We start from the raw sequence: 19428 nt of genomic DNA, 5'->3' as shown, positions 1-19428 counted from the left end.
GATTCTGAATCAAATCTTCACCCAAGGAATGGAAATTGGATCGAACTGTTAGGTATCCATAGAATCACACACCCCTAATACATACATATAATACAATTATTTTTGTTTTGCAAAAATTTTCATCTTGTGTTTTATTATGATTATAATCAAGATCAAATGAAAAGTAAAAATTGTTCAATAATCTTCAAAAAAGATTATCGGCAATACGGACGCTATCGTTACTTGGCGTCGTATCGATACTGATATTTGTAGTATCGCCCTACTCTGGGGATTTGGGGTCAATTTTGAACATCACTCAATTCCAATGTATGGTAGCTTTCTAAATAAAATACCAGAAATTGTCTTAGTTCTGTTTACTTCCTCGTACAACCAATTAATATCAACTTATCACACGATTTTAAGTAGAAATATCATCTTACCTCTGTAGCTATCCAAAGTCGCATTTCGGTGCATAATAGATCCACAGAAGGAAGTGTTCACATGTGGTTGAAGTGTGAGTCACTGTGCACAATCCAGTGGTGTTTTGGCTCCAGAGCACATAACTCTATGCCATTTACATACATAGCAGTAATCCTCGGTGCCACCAGTGGTCATTGCGCCCCGGGGTAAATCCCGAAAAACGAGGAGGAGCAGCTCGTTAGCGCGGCCCCCGACCGGGACAGAACTGCAGGATGATGGAGCGCAAGCGACAGGCCGCAACTGCATAACTGGACTAAAACCACAGCAAGTGGACCATGACAAAACTTTGTGTTGAGTGTAATGGCAAAACAAAATTGTTGCTCTTACAGGTTTTTCATCAGACATAATGCATGGAATACATTTTTTTTTGTTTTGGATTAAGTTCAGCACTCCTTATCTGACAAGGCTGCCTGGTTTGTGTGTGTGTACTTTTCTGTATTTAATGCAGTCAAGGTAAAAGTCAGAAGACCACAAAAGCCTCTCAGTTGAAATAAGTTTATTTAATTACCACTTGCAGCATCATTTAAAAGTAAGTTCATAGAAAAATCAAAAATTTCACTCAAAATGTTTGACTTTATAGACTGGATTAGCACTAACTGGCTGCTTAAGTATCCATAATCAGAGGCTTGGCTTACAATCCATACTAGGTGTCATTAATGCACTTTTGAGAAGCTGGACATTATGTTCTCAAAAGACAAAAATATTCAACAGTTATTGGATTGGGCCTCACGTTGCAAGCCCAGCAAAAGTCAAATAAACTTGCTTTCGACTACCTTTAGAATTTTCCATCATATATGGTCTTTGAATCTCACCATGCTGGCCTGAATAAGTAAGTTGAGTTAAGCGTTAAGGTGTAAGTCTGGAACGCATTATAGGGAACCTACAGTGTTCACAAGATTGCCTTAAATGATAGAAGGCATCATCTGATTTATGTGACATTAAAATCACTATTTACATATTATGTTTAATAATATTTAAAGAAATACCACAACCCTTGCGGCTGTTTTGATACATTTAAATGACATCCAGAAGGCATCTAAATCATACAAGGAAAACTTGTTGGAACACTGGAAGTTCCCATTAACTGTGATCAATAGGTTATAACACCTCAACCTGCTCCATTCTGCACTTCCCTGTGATGTGCATTGTCTGAACTGAGGAAAATATGAAAAAAATTAATGACATAATTTTGTGCGGCCACAATGAAGCTGCAAGAATTGGGAGTTAGACAAATACGAAGCACTCACAACTATCCAGGCAGAGCCACTTGAAAGCTGTTGGATTCTAGAATAAGAGAACAATGCTACTGGAAACAGAGGACGATGCTCAGGGTGAAGGAAAGGAATAATTGTTTTAAATTGTAATGGTAGGAGTGCTACAGAGGGGATTAAAAGGCGACAGCACCAAGCAAGTGTGTCTCGCACGGTCCGGCTTGCATGATGGGTTGAGTATTACTGAAGGGTAAGACACCTGTTGGGAGGCGTGGTCTTTGGGCTCTAAAAGTGGTGGGGGTCTGGTCCCGCGACGAGGGGAATTACTTGTTTGGTGGTTTGTAGGGTTCCAGAAGCTGCTTAGAGAAAGTGTTGACCTTGTCTGCACCTCGAACTTCATGGGGTAGCAAAGGTAGTTTCACTATGTGGAAATCTTCATACAGGTCCTCCATCTGGTGCAAACACACACACACACAGGTTTTATTTTTATGGTATTTTTTACACTCACATCCCCCCGAACAATGTAGTGAGAGCCAACGCTAAATAATAGTTGCCAGAACTGACAGTGATTCCTACAGGACTACAGTCTATCTGTGACACTGGGTTGGGGAGGGGAGCTAGATGAAATCATCCAATTTTCATAATTAACAATTGACCCATAACAAAAGGGAAATAAAAAAGCATGTGCAGGTTAGGCATACTAGCTAATTCAGCAGTCTATTTACCGAATAAACATAGCTGTCTTTCAGACTATGACATCAGAACATCAATAAAACAACTCACACACTTGTCTGCATAAACGTGCATAAAAATAGAGAATACTTTACATTGTATTGAGTGTGTTAAAATATGTTGTTGTTTTTTTTATTCCTCTCTGACAGAGACATGGAATAATGTTTTAAAAGGAGATATTTTAATACAGTTGTACCTCAACTTTAGCGTGTTTTGAGATAAGAGCTAATTGTTATACTTTAAGTTGCAAGCAAAAATTTGTATTACAACCATCCCCGCCATTAGTAGGCGTACTAAATGTCACAGTGAAAACTATAAAGATCAGGACAAAAATGTCATGTCTTACCTGCTAGCAAGATCTCAACATAACTTTGTTTTTCCAACCATGGAGTAAGAAGTATATGATATATTCATTGAATGAAGAAATCATCAAAAAACATGAATGCCAGCCAAGAATGTTAAAATAATATCTAAACGGCAAATATTTATCTTTTAAAAAAAGAAGAAGCGGCGGGAAAGAAATACCGTACAAATCCACTCTCCAAGGTAAATGTTGTACATTACATTACTTCATACAACTACTGTAATTGTTAGTCGCACATTCCATTGTATTTTTACACAATATTTCTTATCTAAGTGTCTTTTTAAGTGCCATGTTTTCTGTTAAAATTGTGCCGTTTGAGGAGACAAGCACCAATTAAATCAATACATTTTAATGGGAAAGGTTGATTTGAGATACAAGTGGTTTGGTTTAAGAGCGCGGTCACAGAACCAATGACATTCGTAAGTTGAGGTACTACTGTACGGCTCTCATATAGTTAGATAAAATACTTCTTTAACAATAATCATGCAAGGGAAATGAAGGATCATTATGGATTGTGTATCTGTACAGTGAGAGCACTAACAACCAAAACACTCACCTGATCCAAATACTTGGACTGAATTTTGTGCCGTGCTTCACACATCTTACATGGCCTCTCGCCATCTGGGAAAACAAGCTGATTGACAATAATGTTGTGTGTGTCGATGCGGCACTTGGCCAGTTCCTGGATCAGCCTTTCGGTCTCGTACAGGGACAGGAATTCCGCGATACACACACAGATAAAAGTGGTCTGCTCCTGTTGGAGGTAGGAAAGAGGGCAACTTAAATTGGGGTTATAGGAGTACCGGAATACAGAAAAATACCTTTAGATCAGCTGAGCTTGAATGTCCCAATAGTTTGATTATTAAATGCAAATAAATGGCCTGCTGTACAGTATGTATTTTCAAACACAGAATTGGTCTTTGGTCAGTGTTTTTCAACAAAATGCAAATTGAACGTCCTAATAAAAAGTTAGGGCTGTCAATGTAAACGCATGAACTAATGATATACAAACCCCGTTTCCATATGAGTTGGGAAATTGTGTTAGATGTAAATATAAACTGAATACAATGATTTGCAAATCCTTTTCAACCCATATTCAATTGAATGCACTACAAAAACAACATATTTGATGTTCAAACTGATAAACTTTTTTTTGTTGTTGCAAATAATCATTAACTTTAGAATTTGATGCCAGCAACACGTGACAAAGAAGTTGGGAAAGGTGGCAATAAATACTGATAAAGTTGAGGAATGCTCATCAAACACTTATTTGGAACATTCCACAGGTGTGCAGGCTAATTGGGAACAGGTGGGTGCCATAATTGGGTATAAAAACAGCTTCCCAAAAAATGCTCAGTCTTTCACAAGAAAGGATGGGGCGAGGTACACCCCTTTGTCCACAACTGCGTGAGCAAACAGTTTAAGAACAACGTTTCTCAAAGTGCAATTGCAAGAAATTTAGGGATTTCAACATCTACGGTCCATAATATCATCTAAAGGTTCAGAGAATCTGGAGAAATCACTCCACGTAAGCGGCATGGCCGGAAACCAACATTGAATGACCGTGACCTTCGATCCTTCAGACATCAACCGACATCAATCTCTAAAGGATATCACCACATGGGCTCAGGAACACTTCAGAAAACCACTGTCACTAAATACAGTTCGTCGCTACATCTGTAAGTACAAGTTAAAGCTCTACTATGCAAAGCAAAAGCCATTTATCAACAACACCCAGAAACGCCACCGGCTTCTCTGGGCCCGAGATCATCTAAGATGGACTGATGCAAAGTGGAAAAGTGTTCTGTGGTCTGACGAGTACACATTTCAAATTGTTTTTGGAAATATTCGACATCGTGTCATCCGGACCAAAGGGGAAGCGAACCATCCAGACTGTTATCGACGCAAAGTTCAAAAGCCAGCATCTGTGATGGTATGGGGGTGCATTAGTGCCCAATGCATGGGTAATTTACACATCTGTGAAGGCACCATTAATGCTGAAAGGTACATACAGGTTTTGGAACAACATATGCTGCCATCTAAGCGCCATCTTTTTCATGGACGCCCCTGCTTATTTCAGCAAGACAATGCCAAGCCACATTCAGCACGTGTTACAACAGCGTGGCTTCGTAAAAAAAGAGTGCGGGTACCGTATTTTCCGCACTATAAGGCGCACCGGATTATTAGCCGCACCTTCAATGAATGGCATATTTCATAACTTTGTCCACCAATAAGCCGCCCCGGACTATAAGCCGCGCCTACGCTGCGCTAAAGGGAATGTCAAAAAAACAGTCAGATAGGTCAGTCAAACTTTAATAATATATTAAAAACCAGCGTTCTAACAACTCTGTTCACTCCCAAAATGTACGCAAATGTGCAATCACAAACATAGTAAAATTCAAAATAGTGCAGAGCAATAGCAACATAATGTTGCTCGAACGTTAATGTCACAACACACAAAATAAACATAGCGCTCACTTTCTGAAGTTATTCTTCATTCGTAAATCCTTCGTCTTCGGTGTCCGAAGTGAAAAGTTGGGCAAATTTACGATCCACTGGCAGATGTTGGCGTCGTCTGGCGCTGCCTCCTCGTCTTAGTGAAGGTGTGTTCGCCTTCTGTCATCCATTGTTCCCACGCAGTTAGCAGTCTAGCTTCGAATGCCCTGTTGACACCAATATCTAGCGGCTGGAGGTCTTTTGTCAATCCACCCGGAATGACGGCGAGTATTGAATTAAGCGCGTAAGCGTGTCTCTCAATGTGCTGTTATGAGCTAGCAAATATAACAACTACACTACCCAGCATGCAACGATAGTTACGAGCATGCGCGGTAGCCCTGAGAAGCGTTATTGTATGCTGGGAGTTAGAATGTGGTTATGAGCACGCTGTGAGTAAACGTTGAGAACTCAGTTAACACGCCTCGTCTGCATTATTTATAATTAGACAGACAACACACTTAATAGGAGCCATTTTGGGGTCTTTACATAAACACACAAATGGAAATGAAACGTCACATATCCCAGCATGCACCGCGCGCTTCTTCTACGGGGAAAAAAGATGGCGGCTGTTTACCGTAGTTGCGAGACCTAAACTTTATGAAAATGAATCTTAATATTTATCCATATATAAAGCGCACCGGGTTATAAGGCGCACTGTCAGCTTTTGAGAAAATTTGTGGTTTTTAGGTGCGCCTTATAGTGCGGAAAATACGGTACTTCCATCTGTCTCCCATTGAAAATGTGTGGCACATTATGAAGCGTAAAATACGACAGCGGAGACCCCGGACTGTTGAACGACTGAAGCTCTACATAAAACAAGAATGGGAAAGAATTCCACTTTCAAAGCTTCAACAATTAGTTTCCTCAGTTCCCAATCGTTTATTTAATGTTGTTAAAAGAAAAGGTGATGTAACACAGTGGTGAACATGCCCTTTCCCAACTACTTTGGCACGTGTTGCAGCCATGAAATTCTAAGTTAATTATTATTTGCAATAAAAAAATAAAGTTTATGAGTTTGAACATCAAATATATTGTCTTTGTAGTGCATTCAATTGAATATGGGTTGAAAAGGATTTGCAAATCATTGTATTCCGTTTATATTTACATCTAACACAATTTCCCAACTCATATGGAAACGGGGTTTGTAAATCATAAAACATTATCACATTACTCATGCACAACCAATTTAGCTGGCATTCGTTAGTCATGCACACTGCACTTGTGTTTGTTATATTCTGCTATTCTAACAGGTAAAAATACAAATATTAAAACTTTCTGAAAGTTCATAAGCTTTGTTATGTTTTGCGGCTCCAGACTATTTTTTTGTGGAAGAGGGGGCAAATTGCTCTCTTGATAGCAAAGGTTGTTAAATCACCAACTGATTCCCGAGCGTGGCGCACGTTCCCGCTCACTGCTTCCCTCACCTCCCAAAGGTTAATAAGGGGGTAGGTCAAATGCAGAGGACAAGTTTCACTACACCCAGTGTGTGTGTGTGTGACGATCGTTGGGACTTTAACTTTAACTTGACCCCTGCTTCTTATCATAACCCGTCAGTGTGACTTACAGGATCTTTGAACTGCTCGCTAACTGAGCGGATGACCGGCAGAGTCTCCTCAAGCTTGGATGCCAGCTGGTCTGCGTTCATGTCACCCAGGCCCAGCATGTTGCACATCTATCAACAACAGGGAAAACATCAAAGATATGGAGTCACAAACACATTATGTGACCATCTATAAGCAGATTAGTTTCTGTGCCATCCTCACCTGTGAGATGAATGGGCTGATCTGGTTCTTGATTTGCATGAGTCGGCCAAGGCCTCGTTCCACAATGGTGGGAAAGTTAAGCAGGCGCAGTGTGTGGCCAGTAGGAGCCGTGTCAAAGACAACCACAGAGAAGTTCATTCCTTTCACTAACCTGAGTTTAAAGGGAGACGCAACAAAAAGTGATTTATTCATAGTCCTTACACTTTTTCATCAATGATTTTCCATGACTTCTCCAAAATCTTTTACTGAATTTCCATGACCAAAATAAATTATTCTAGCTAAATGGGACCACTGAAAACTAATCATCGTAACACTAAATACAATTAGGTTTACATCAGAAATGTATGGTGCCTCTCTAAAACAAAAAAAAACACCAGACAGGCACACTTCGAAACATATGCTCATATTTCAGTTACAACTTAACTAGTCTTTACGTTTGCTCCATCCCACAGCCTCACAAATAAATTAATTTGGTGGACAAAGGGTGGTTTAAGCTTTAAAGGAATTATGTCTTTTTCAGACTTGTGTTCTGAACTCCTGTTTTAATGCTGTAATCTTTTAATGTGGATGTAGTTTCTCTCTCCATAGCCAATTTCATGTTGAGGCTGAAATACACTTTCGCGCCACATAGCTTGCATAAGCGACGCCGTCTTGTTCCTCCCCCTGCGTACACTCCCGCAGAACCTGATGTGCACCTCCCAAAAATTATATCTTCCTGTCAGCGGTCCACGGAGCTGTGATTGATCAGCTTTCGCTGAGGAGGGTCCCTGAGCACAGACGTTGTGCTTGAAATGCACAAATTACTGTATGATATAAACCAACAGTGATTGAAAATTTGCATGAAAACTGATTTTGTGTACTTAATATCTCAGTACGCTCTAAAAATAATTACTAAGTGTGTTGTTTTTCAGCTCGTTGCGTTGTTGCATCCAGAAAAAGTCACACAAAGTACGACATTCTTTTTACCTTTCATTACCAATGTAAGGGTCATCAAAAGGCCCAAACAAAGGGGTTAAAAATTACTTGTCAGTTAAAATATATATATACGTATGTATTTTAGTTTGTAAAAATATGTGTTTTTTGTGATAAATGTTAATTCCTATGTATAAGATGTTTGAACGCAGATGTGATTAATGACAATGTTTCTCTAATTTTGTGAGACTTGTATTGCGCACACATGAAAAGAGACATCGTTCGTGCCATCTGCAACAGCTCGTCGAGTTACTGAGTGTAAAAGGTACGTGTCACTTTTGTGTAACACTAAATGTACTATTTGCTGTTCAATGTTGTAATTACAATGTTTGTTTACAACTCACAAGTAAAAAGATTATTAGCCAAGTGGCAGGCGGCCAGGAGGTAATGTTCTTTTATCAATCACGTTCTTTGTAACCATGTAAATAAAGCAGGGGTGCTCATTACGTCGATCGCGAGCTACCGGTCGATCTCGAGCTACCGGTCGATCTCGGAGGCTGTGTCAGTCGATCACCAGCCAGGCATTAAAAAAATAGTCCTAAAAATGTGGCTTGTGCAGCCCTTTGAGACACTTGTGATTTAGGGCTATATAAATAAACATTGATTGATTGATTGATTGAAAAATGAGAGATCATAAATCTTCACTATGACTACACTTTCGTCACTTGATTGACATTCACGGCACCCGAGGGTCTTCTGAGATGACGCTGGCTGCTACCAGCTCATTAAATTACCGACTGGAAGGCGAGAAACACTTTATTTCAACAGAATCTGGCGCCGTACCTGTCGTCAAAACTCCAAAGACCGACTGCACAGTTGCACAATAAAAGCTCTGCTTCATCCTGCCTGCGCTACCAAAATAAGAGTCTCAGAAAGCTGGCGTGCACAAGCTAGCAAGCTACGGAGTTTGCCAACAATGTATTTCTTGTAAAGTGTATAAAAAGGAGTAAGGAAGCTGGATAAATAAGATGCCAAAAAGCAACCACTTTCATGTGGTATTGGACAGAAAGGAGGACTTTTTTTCTCCTCCATTCGAAAATGCGGACATTATGAGCACTACTGTCTGATTCTAATCAATGCAAGTCATCAGAATCAGGTAATACACCAACTTATATTCTTGTCTTCATGAAAGAAAGAAATCTATGTGTTAAACATGCTTGTATTATCTTTAAACACCTTTAACTTATTAACAATATTAACTATATGTGTTAAACATGCTTGTATTATCTTTAAACACCTTTAATTTGTTAACAATATTAACTATATGTGTTAAACATGCTTGTATTATCTTTAAACACCTTTAATTTGTTAACAATATTAACTATATGTGTTAAACATGCTTGTATTATCTTTAAACACCTTTAACTTATTACCAATATTAACTATAAGCGTTAAACATGCTTGTATTATCTTTAAATACCTTTAACTTGTTAACAATATTAACTATGTGTTAAACATTCTTGTATTATCTTTAAACACCTTTAATTTATTAACAATATTAACTATATGTGTTAAACATGCTTGCATTATCATTAAACATCTTTAACTTGTTAACAATATTAACTATATGTGTTAAACATGCTTGTATTATCATTAAACACCTTTAACTTGTTAACAAAAACATATGTTTCATAAATAAGTAAATATAAATTATATATATGAATGAGGTAGATCCCCACGACTTGATCAATAGAAAAGTAGCTCGCCTGCAGAAAAAGTGTGAGCACCCCTGATGTAAAGTGTCTGAAGTTGTGTATGTCGTGGTTTTAATTTTTACGGCATTTAAGAGGCCATTAAAGCGCCCGTCAAAGAGAAGCCGTGCCGCAGTTGTCATTTGTGGAGCTACAGCCAATCTTGTGCAAACAACAGCTTCAATTCTAACACATTCTGTCCTTGACTTTCTCTCACACAAAACTCTTTCTCATTCTCCGTCAATCACCTTTCAGGCACGTTATGTTCACGATCATGAGCTTTAAACATCAATAATAGATTAACATAAACATTAACACCAGCCGGTCGTTAAAATAATTATTTAACAGTTTTGTTTGTATTTACAATTACATAACTCTTTCTTGTCCCATGTCGCGGATGGCCAAATAGTGTTCCAAATTCGCCCGTCCTCTGCCGCGACTCGTTCAAGGGTTGGACGGTCCCAGGTTCACCAAAATCTTTGTCTCTGGTTTATGAGTAAAACGTCCATTAAAAGTAAACTGATGATTCAGAACAATTAGTTACAGTGCCAACAAAGATTTCGATGTTGTGGTTGTTATTGCTCACTCTTCACAAGAAGGTAAATATCTAGTCAGCGACAGTTGCGGTTTGCTCCTTCTGGAGACACAGCCTCTTAGTGTTTTGGAAGAGAATTGAAAGTCATGTGAGAGCCCCCGCGAAAGACCTATAAACGAATCAAGACGCTGTCAGAAGAGACGCAAGCTACGTGACGTGAGAGTATATTTCAGTTTTTAGGCTTATATCAGTGGTTCTTAACCTGGGTTCGATCGAACCCTAGGGGTTCGGTGAGTCGGCCTCAGGGGTTCGGCGGAGGTCAAGACACACCCGGCTCATCGTGTAAATAAAACACTTCTCCTTATCGGCGTACTATGGATACCCCCAAACAATATTCCCTCTAATTTTCCATCTGATTTACAGGTGTGTAATTTGTTGTGAGTTCATGTACTGTGTTGGTTTTGTTCTTTGAACAAGGTGATGTTCATGCACGGTTCATTTTGTGCACCACTAAAAAACATATAACTTTGTTTTGAATTAAAAAAAAAAAACATTTTTATTTTTCACGAAAGAAGGGTTCGGTGAATGCGCATATGAAACTGGTGGGGTTCGGTACCTCCAACAAGGTTAAGAACCACTGGCTTATATAGACCGCAACCTACCGGTATTTGAGACTGACTCAATAGTGCTCCCAGTGGTTGCAGCCAAGTAATGCCCTCTACTTGCTCAAAAATGCTATTAATCAACAATCCCTGTGGGTGTATGTATAGCTGACGGCTCGGGACGGGCATTTCATTTTACATTTATACAAAGCAAATAAATGAGTCAGGATGTATCAGTTAAAAGGAGCTCCAGAAAAGCTTTGATCCCAATCTACAGTATTTTAAAGCCATATCCCATTCAATTTTTTTATTTTAACAAGGATGGAGGTGGATAATCCACAACTGTACCAAAGCATACTTTTTCATGTATTTAGTGGTACTAAAAATTGAGATGTTTAGATTTGATCATTGGAAATTCTACATTTTGTTTATAATCCCCCCTTGGTGGAAACAGGGTTAAACATTCTACATGCGCAACAGCAGGTATGAGAGAACTGTTTGAGATACTTAATGCAAATTAATTTAGAAAGTAGGACTTCACTTTGCAATAATGTGCCTGTCTCACCTCATGACTTCTGCATAGCTCATTGCTTCATCAATGCCAGGGAAGGCACTCATGGCCTCCTGCATCATTTTTTTGCCCATGCTGAGCATGTTGTCTTCCTCAAAGAACTCATCGGGTAGCTCTGCCACACCCAAGCTGGGATCAATTTCCTACAATCACGCAGACACAAACACACACTTGTGGTATTACAATGTAGCATTTGTTCTTATTCACCTCAGGGCATTTATTTTCTTAAAAGGATGGTTTGTGTTTTGACAATATAAACAAGTCATAAGACTGAAAAGGACCTTTGAGGCAAATGTATTTGATAATAATGTGCTTGTAAGATATATTTTCATGTGCTAACTTACCATAGCAAAGAGGTTGTCATAGCCCTTGACTTTGGTAGGCACCTTCGAGAATTTCTGGTCAAAAGCGTCAGATATGTTATGGGCAGGATCAGTAGAAATTATGAGAACACTCTCTCTGACAGCAGCCAGTTGGACTGCCAAACTACAGCTGGAAAAGTAAAAAAAAAAAAAAAAAAAGTCCCAATGTTAGACACTATATAAATGGACAGGACAGAATAAAAGGAAAACATGTTATACAAGTTAGACATTCTTGAAGGTCTGTGGTAAGAAGAGTAGTTTGAATACAGTAATTGTACACTAGGCACTAAATGCTATTCTCAAGATGATTATATGACATTATCAATGCAATTATCTTTTAGCTTTCTGATGCCTTTGTTACAATCTAATAAAAGAACTGTATCAAAATTCTACCATGAGGAATATGACACTGGTGACAGAAAATACAGTTATAATGGTCAAGTTACTTGTGATCATATTGTTATTGTAGTGATCTTAATATGATGCAGTGTTGGCGCAAGGAATTTTCAAAATGGGGTCCCACTTTTTTGTAACCGTTTTGAAAACAAATGATAAATGTATGCATTATCCTGTTATATCTCACATTCTATATTGTGTTTATGAAAAATGTTATTTCATTCATTAAAAAAATAATACAAAAGAAAACACATTTTTATGCATATGCAAATTTATTCAGTTATAAACATTCATTCACTTTCTTCTTTCCTTCTTGGATCTAAACTTTACCGCTGCCGGTATTTTTTTCTATAATTTTATTCAATAAGTTGCAGGTGTATTTATTTCAGTATAAAAGTGTAAAACGTTTTTTTGCTTGGGTCATGAAATGATGATAATCGTGTGCCAGGGCATACATACATATGACATATTTAATTGATTATTCTCACCTGTATGTAGATCATCAGTCCTTTAAAAACCGCCACATCTACACTTTCATGGCAAATAATGCCAACAAACTTAGCATTTTGCAAGTTAGTTTCAATGTCATTTAATAGAGTGGCACTCAATGCCTCTAGCATTTTATCTCTGCTTTGTGATGGCCATAAGCTGTGTGTTCCCCTTTAAGAATGGCGGTATGTGGGGTGAGTGACGTGTGTGTTAAGTGAGTGGGCAAGCTAGGTATACTTCCAGCTCGTCATTCCGACCAAAGAGTGGAACTGTAGGGACCCAAATTGGAGGGTGTTTTTTGGTGCCTGGTGAGGCTGGATCTTTGAAAATCAGTGCACCTGGTCGTAAAGGTGTTCTTTTTATTATCCCGTTTACATGGCGTGCAAAACATATTTCCATCTTCATATGTGAGCCATTTGCAGAAAAGTGGTCAGGAGCCACTTTTCATTGAAGCTTCGCTTCTTGGGTTTATTGCTCGCCGTGACGAAAACAATAACACGCGGGAATCCTAATATCGGTAATGCAGTATCTGTACGCGATTAAAACGGCGAATCAAAATGTAAAGAAACTGTACCGGAAAGTGGATTACTTTGAAGTCGTCCAAAAATGTATACCCGGTACTTAATAATATGACCTGGCAAATATGAACAAAACACCGGCGGAAAGCGATAATCGGTGAGAAAATTAAAAAATTAAAAAATCTGCGTCCGTGGTGACGCGCGGACTTCCGGAATTTTGCGTCCTTTCTGATTTCAAAGACCCAAAAAGTGCGTTAACGCCAACACTGTGTGGTAAATTATCTACAGACAAAATTACACAAATATTGTTAAATGACCATATCTTAACGCATTTTATATATATATATATATATATACACCGATATATATATATATATATATATATATATATATATACACACACATATACATACATATACATATATATACACACATATACATACATATACATATACATATATACACATATACATACATATACATATATATATACAGTCAAGAAAATAAGTATTTGAACACCCTGCTATTTTGCAAGTTCTCCCACTTCGAAATCATGGAGGGGTCTGAAATTTTCACGGTAGGTGCATGTCCACTGTATGAGACATAACCTAAAAAGAAAAATTCAGAAATCACAATCTATGATTTTTTTAACAATTTATTCGTGTGACACAGCTGAAAATAAGTATTTGAACACCTGTCTATCAGCTAGAATTCTGACCCTCAAAGACCTGTTAGACCGCCTTTAAAAGTCCTCCTCCACTCCACTGTATAATCCTGAATCAGATGCACCTGTGTGAGGTCGTTACCTGCATAAAGACACCTGTCCACCCCATACAATCAGTAAGACCCAAACATTCAGCATGGCTAAGACCAAAGAGCTGTCCAAAGACACCAGAGACAAAATTGTTCAACTCCACAAGGATGGAAAGGGCTACGGAGAAATTGCCAAGCAGCTTGGTGAAAAAAGGTCCACTGTTGGAGCAATCATTAGAAAATGGAAGAAGCTAAACATGACGGTCAATCTAATGGGAGTGGAGCCCCATGCAAGATATCACCTCGTGGGGTCTCAATGATGCTAAGAAAGGTGAGGAATCAGCCCAGGACTACACGGCAGGACTTGGTCAATGACCTGAAAAGAGCTGGGACCACTGTTTCCATGGTCACTGTTGGTAATACACTAAGACGTCATGGTTTGAAATCATGCATGGCACGGAAGGTTCCCCTGCTTGAACCAGCACATGTTAAGGCCCGTCTTAAGTTTGCCAATGACCATTTGGATGATCCAGAGGAGTAATGGGAGAAAGTTTTGTGGACAGATGAGGCCAAAATTGACCTTTTTGGTCATAATTCCACTATGCGTGATTGGAGGAAGAAGAATGATGCATACCATCCCAAGAACACCATACCTACTGTGAAGCTTGGGGGTGGTAGCATCATGCTTTGGGGGTGTTTTTCTGCTCATGGGACAGGACAACTGTACTGTATTAAGGAGAGGATGACTGCAGCCATGTATTGTGAGATTTTGGCCAAAAACCTCCTTCCCTCAGTCAGATCATTGAAGATGAGTCATGGCTGGATCTTCCAACATGACAATGACCGAAAGCACACAGCCAGGAAAACCAAGAAGTGGCTTCGTAAGAACCATATCAAGGTTCTGGAGTGGCCTAGCCAGTCTCCAGACCTAAATCCAATTGAAAATCTTTGGAGGGAGCTGAAAGTCTGTGTTACTCAGCGACAGCCCAGAAACCTGACTGATCTAGAGAAGATCTGTGTGGAGGAGTGGGCCAAAATCCCTCCTGTAGTCTGTGCAAACCTGGTGAAGAACTACAGGAAACGTTTGACCTCTGTAATTGCAAACAAAGGCTACTCTACCAAATATTAATGTTGGTGTTCAAATACTTATTTTCAGCTGTATCACACAAATAAATTGTTAAAAAATCATATATTGTGATTTCCGGATTTTTCTTTTTAGGTTATGTCTCATACAGTGGACATGCACCTACCATGAACATTTCAGACCCCTCCATGATTTCTAAGTGGGAGAACTTGCAAAATAGCAGGGTGTTCAAATACTTATTTTCTTGACTGTATATATATATACACATATACATACATATACATATATATATATACACATATACATACATACATACATACATACATACATACATACATACATACATACATACATACATACATATATATATATATATATATATATATAAGGGTGCAACAACTAATCGATTAAATCAATTAAAATCGATTATAAAAATATCCATCCATCCATTTTCTACCGCTTATTCCCTTTGGGGTCGCGGGGGGCGCTGGAGCCTATCTCAGCTACAATCGGGCGGAAGGCGGGGTAAACCCTGGACAAGTCGCCACCTCATCGTTGGCGATTAATTTAGTCATCGATCTATGCTATATTTTTTTATAAACCTTTATTTATAAACTGCAACATTTACAAACAGCTGAGAAACAATAATCAAAATAAGTATGTTGCCAGTATGCTGGTTTTTTTCTTCAATAAAATACTGGAAAGGATAGAAATGTAGTTTGTCTCTTTTATCCGATTATTAATCGATTAATCGAAGTAATAATCGACAGAATAATCGATTATCAAATTAGTTGTTAGTTGCAGCCCTAACACATATATATATATATATATATATATATATATATATATATATATATATATATATATATATATATATATATATATATATATATATATATATACACACACACACACACATACACACATACATATACACATACATACATACATACATACATACATACATACATACATACATATATATATATATTAGAGATGCGCGGATATGCAATTATTTCATCCGCAACCGCATCACAAAAGTAGTCAACCATCCGCCCGAACCAATATTTTATCAAAACCACACCCACCCGCAGTTATATATCTAATATAGACGATGCAAGGCATTAGTGAGGTTATAAAGCTGTTGCCTGTTACATACATACATATATATACACATACATACATACATACATACATATATATATTAGAGATGCGCGGATAGGCAATTATTTCATCCGCAACCGCATCACAAAAGTAGTCAACCATCCGCCATTCACCCGAACCAACATTTTATCAAAACCACACCCGCCCGCAGTTATATATCTAATATAGACGATGCAAGGCATTAGTGAGGTTATAAAGCTGTTGCCTGTTAAAGAAAGGAGACTGATCCAATGCAGCAGAGACATTCAACGCGTGCCACGCATCTCTTGGCCACGCATTCGTGGCTAAGAGATATTAATGCGTGATAATATTATTTATCATTATTATAATATTAGTCATTTCCATTAAGAAAGTGTTGACTATTGTTGCCAATGCCCTCAGATCAGGAGTGCGTTCCTCACACTTTGTGTGAGCAGTTGCAGAAAGCAGAACGAGGCTTTTAAGAAGTTAAAAAAATGTTTTAGAAAGACTAGGCCTATATTTTCGTTAGGTAAAAAAAAAATTCTGAATTTATTTCAATGAATATTAACTTGTTAACGTTATAATGCTCAAATAGGGACGAGGGCGGGGTGCACAGTGAAGCAGTGAACAATTTCGCGACAAAGATGAACCTTTATTTATTGATCTGCAGCCATGACAAAATATCAGACAATCTCCATTGTCAACGACAGGCAGGAAAATAAAGATAAACACATAGCCCATGTTGTAGGCATAGGCTCATACGTTTTTAAGTTGAAATAAAAAAATAAATAAAAAATGTGCCTCATAAGCCTTAGGCTGTCAATCATGCCCACAAACTTAAATTATACAATAACATATGTATGTCATCTCTATTTAAACAAAAATCAATTAAATAAATAATAATAATAAATTACCTGCAACTTATTGGCCAGGGCAAATAGCTGAAGGGGGAAAATCAAACCCATCAGACTGCACTTTATCATCAAACTTGAATTATAATGAAAATAGACGGTCGCGACAAACAAAGCAGACTAAATAGCCTTACATTGTCGCCAATCGGAGATGCGCTTCACTTGAAAGCGAGGCCAAATAATTATTCTCACACAGTAGTATATCTCGAAGAGAAAAAAAACACAATAAACAACGCAATTGCCTTAATTCCTTTGCATTGTAGTGCGCCCCAACAACACGTAACCATCAAAATTATTTAGCTGACCGAACTCAATATAGGTTAGACATGGGCTTATTTGGTATAGCCTATAGGTAACGTACACTAATTCGTTTAACATATCCAACCGTATGTCTACTTACTTTTTTTTTTGTTAGCAATATGCAGGAATAAAATGGCATCTACAGTGCCAGGATTCATGCGAGAGCGCCTGGCCTCTAAAATGCGTCCTGCTGCGCTGAAGGAGCGCTCACTTGCGGCACTTGTTGCTGGGACGCGGTGCCTAGAATAATTGACTGTTTCAAAGAGTGCTGCTCGTTTTTCGTATGTGGGTAACAACATTTAACTATGTATATATATTTCCGAATTGGTTCAACCGCCCGCATCTATTTAAAATCTATTTTTACCCGCCCGACCCGCGGTTTATCCGCGGACTCCGCGGTTGTGTCCGCAAACCGCGCATCTCTAATATATATATATATATATGTATATATATATATATATATATATACACATACATATACAGTATATACACATATATATACACATTATATATATATATATATATATATATATATATATATATATATACACACACATACATATACAGTATATACACATATATATACACATTTTATATATATATATATATATATATATATACACACATCCATATATATACACATACATACATACATATATACACATACATGCATATATATACACACACATATATACACATTTACATACACACACATACATTATATATATATATATATATATATATATATATATATATATATATATATATATATATACACACGGACGACATGTCCAGGGTGTACACCGCCTTCCGCCCGGATGCAGCTGAGATAGGCTCCAGCAACCCCCGCGACCCCAAAAGGGACAAGCGGTAGGAAATGGATGGATAAATATATATATATATATATATATATATATATATATATATATATATATATATATATATATAGACAGAATTGTCGCAATACAGATTTTACATTTGATCGCATTGCATTGCGTTGGTGTACCTAATGAAATGTCCAGGATGTTTCATAGCCATCGTCCAAAAAATGTGAAATCAGTTAGACAAATTAGTCAGCGCCGGCAACATTTCGTTATAAAACGTCTGGTCGTAAAAACATAAACATGAGACGGCGTCTGTCTAAAGAGACAAAAGCGTGTTTATGTAGTGTTACAAGGCAGCTGTAAAGGACAGCAGTAATGTATCAGTTGGCTAACGCTGGGCTAGCTTAACAACACGCCAGCCGGCCCCGCATAGGCAGACAGTTTAAACTATTACAAACAAATACGTTTTGACTTTAATGGTAAGTATGTTCCAGCATAGTTATATACAAAAAGTAGCATATAAAACTATTCATTGGCTTAGATGTAAGTTAACAAACGCCAGATGCTTGATTGTAAACTGGCTAGGCTAGCTAACAACGTACATCGCAGGGCTAACGAGCATCTTCTTTTACTTACCTACATGTCGTTTTACCTACACCACCTTTTCCCCCTACAAATATCCATTTTAAGGATTTCTGCTCGATGATATTCTTCAACGTTGGTTCTAAAGGCTCCACATCAGGCGCATCTTCAAACTCGTCTTCCAACGCTGCCATCTTGTGTGTGTTTGACCAGCGCCAGCTAGTTGCCAGGTGGGAAATGACACATTATCGAACCAGACACTTCAATATGGCGTGTTTGTAAATACAGTCGTGGTCAAAAGTTTATATACACTTGTAAAGAACATCATGTCATGGCTGTCTTCAGTTTCCAAGCATTTCTACAACTCTTATTTTTTTGTGATAGAGTGATTGGAGCACATACTTGTTGGTCACAAAAAACATTCATGAAGTTTGGTTCTTTTATGAATTTATTATGGGTCTACTGAAAATGTGACCAAATCTGTTGGGTCAAAAGTATACATACACCAATGTTAATATTTGCTTACATGTCCCTTGGCAAGTTTCACTGCAATAAGGCACTTTTGGTAGCCATCCACATTCTTCTGGCAAGCTTCTGTTTGAATTTTTGACCACTTCTCTTGACAAAATTGGTGCAGTTCAGCTAAATTTGTTGGTTTTCTGACATGGACTTGTTTCTTCAACATTGT

The 19428-nt window shown here is 38.0% G+C and overlaps 1 protein-coding gene across 1 annotated transcript; it reads right to left on the bottom strand.

Annotated features, from left to right (window-relative positions):
- Positions 1 to 940: 940 nt before the first annotated feature.
- get3 (guided entry of tail-anchored proteins factor 3, ATPase) lies at positions 941 to 18993 on the bottom strand. The gene is made up of 7 exons (XM_061988180.2): positions 18795 to 18993; positions 11741 to 11888; positions 11391 to 11539; positions 7026 to 7176; positions 6827 to 6934; positions 3323 to 3520; positions 941 to 2122 (listed from the first exon to the last, which is right to left on the bottom strand). Exons 1-7 carry the CDS (start codon positions 18932 to 18934, stop codon positions 1994 to 1996), a joined length of 1023 nt encoding a protein of 340 aa, XP_061844164.1. The 5' UTR covers positions 18935 to 18993; the 3' UTR covers positions 941 to 1993.
- Between the last annotated feature and the right edge of the window lie 435 nt (positions 18994 to 19428).

This window comes from Nerophis lumbriciformis, linkage group LG27 (assembly GCF_033978685.3).
Source record: "Nerophis lumbriciformis linkage group LG27, RoL_Nlum_v2.1, whole genome shotgun sequence".
Taxonomy (NCBI): Eukaryota; Metazoa; Chordata; class Actinopteri; order Syngnathiformes; family Syngnathidae; genus Nerophis; species Nerophis lumbriciformis.
The sequence above is the reverse complement of the archived record's forward strand: the minus strand, read 5'-3'. Positions and strand labels throughout refer to the sequence as shown.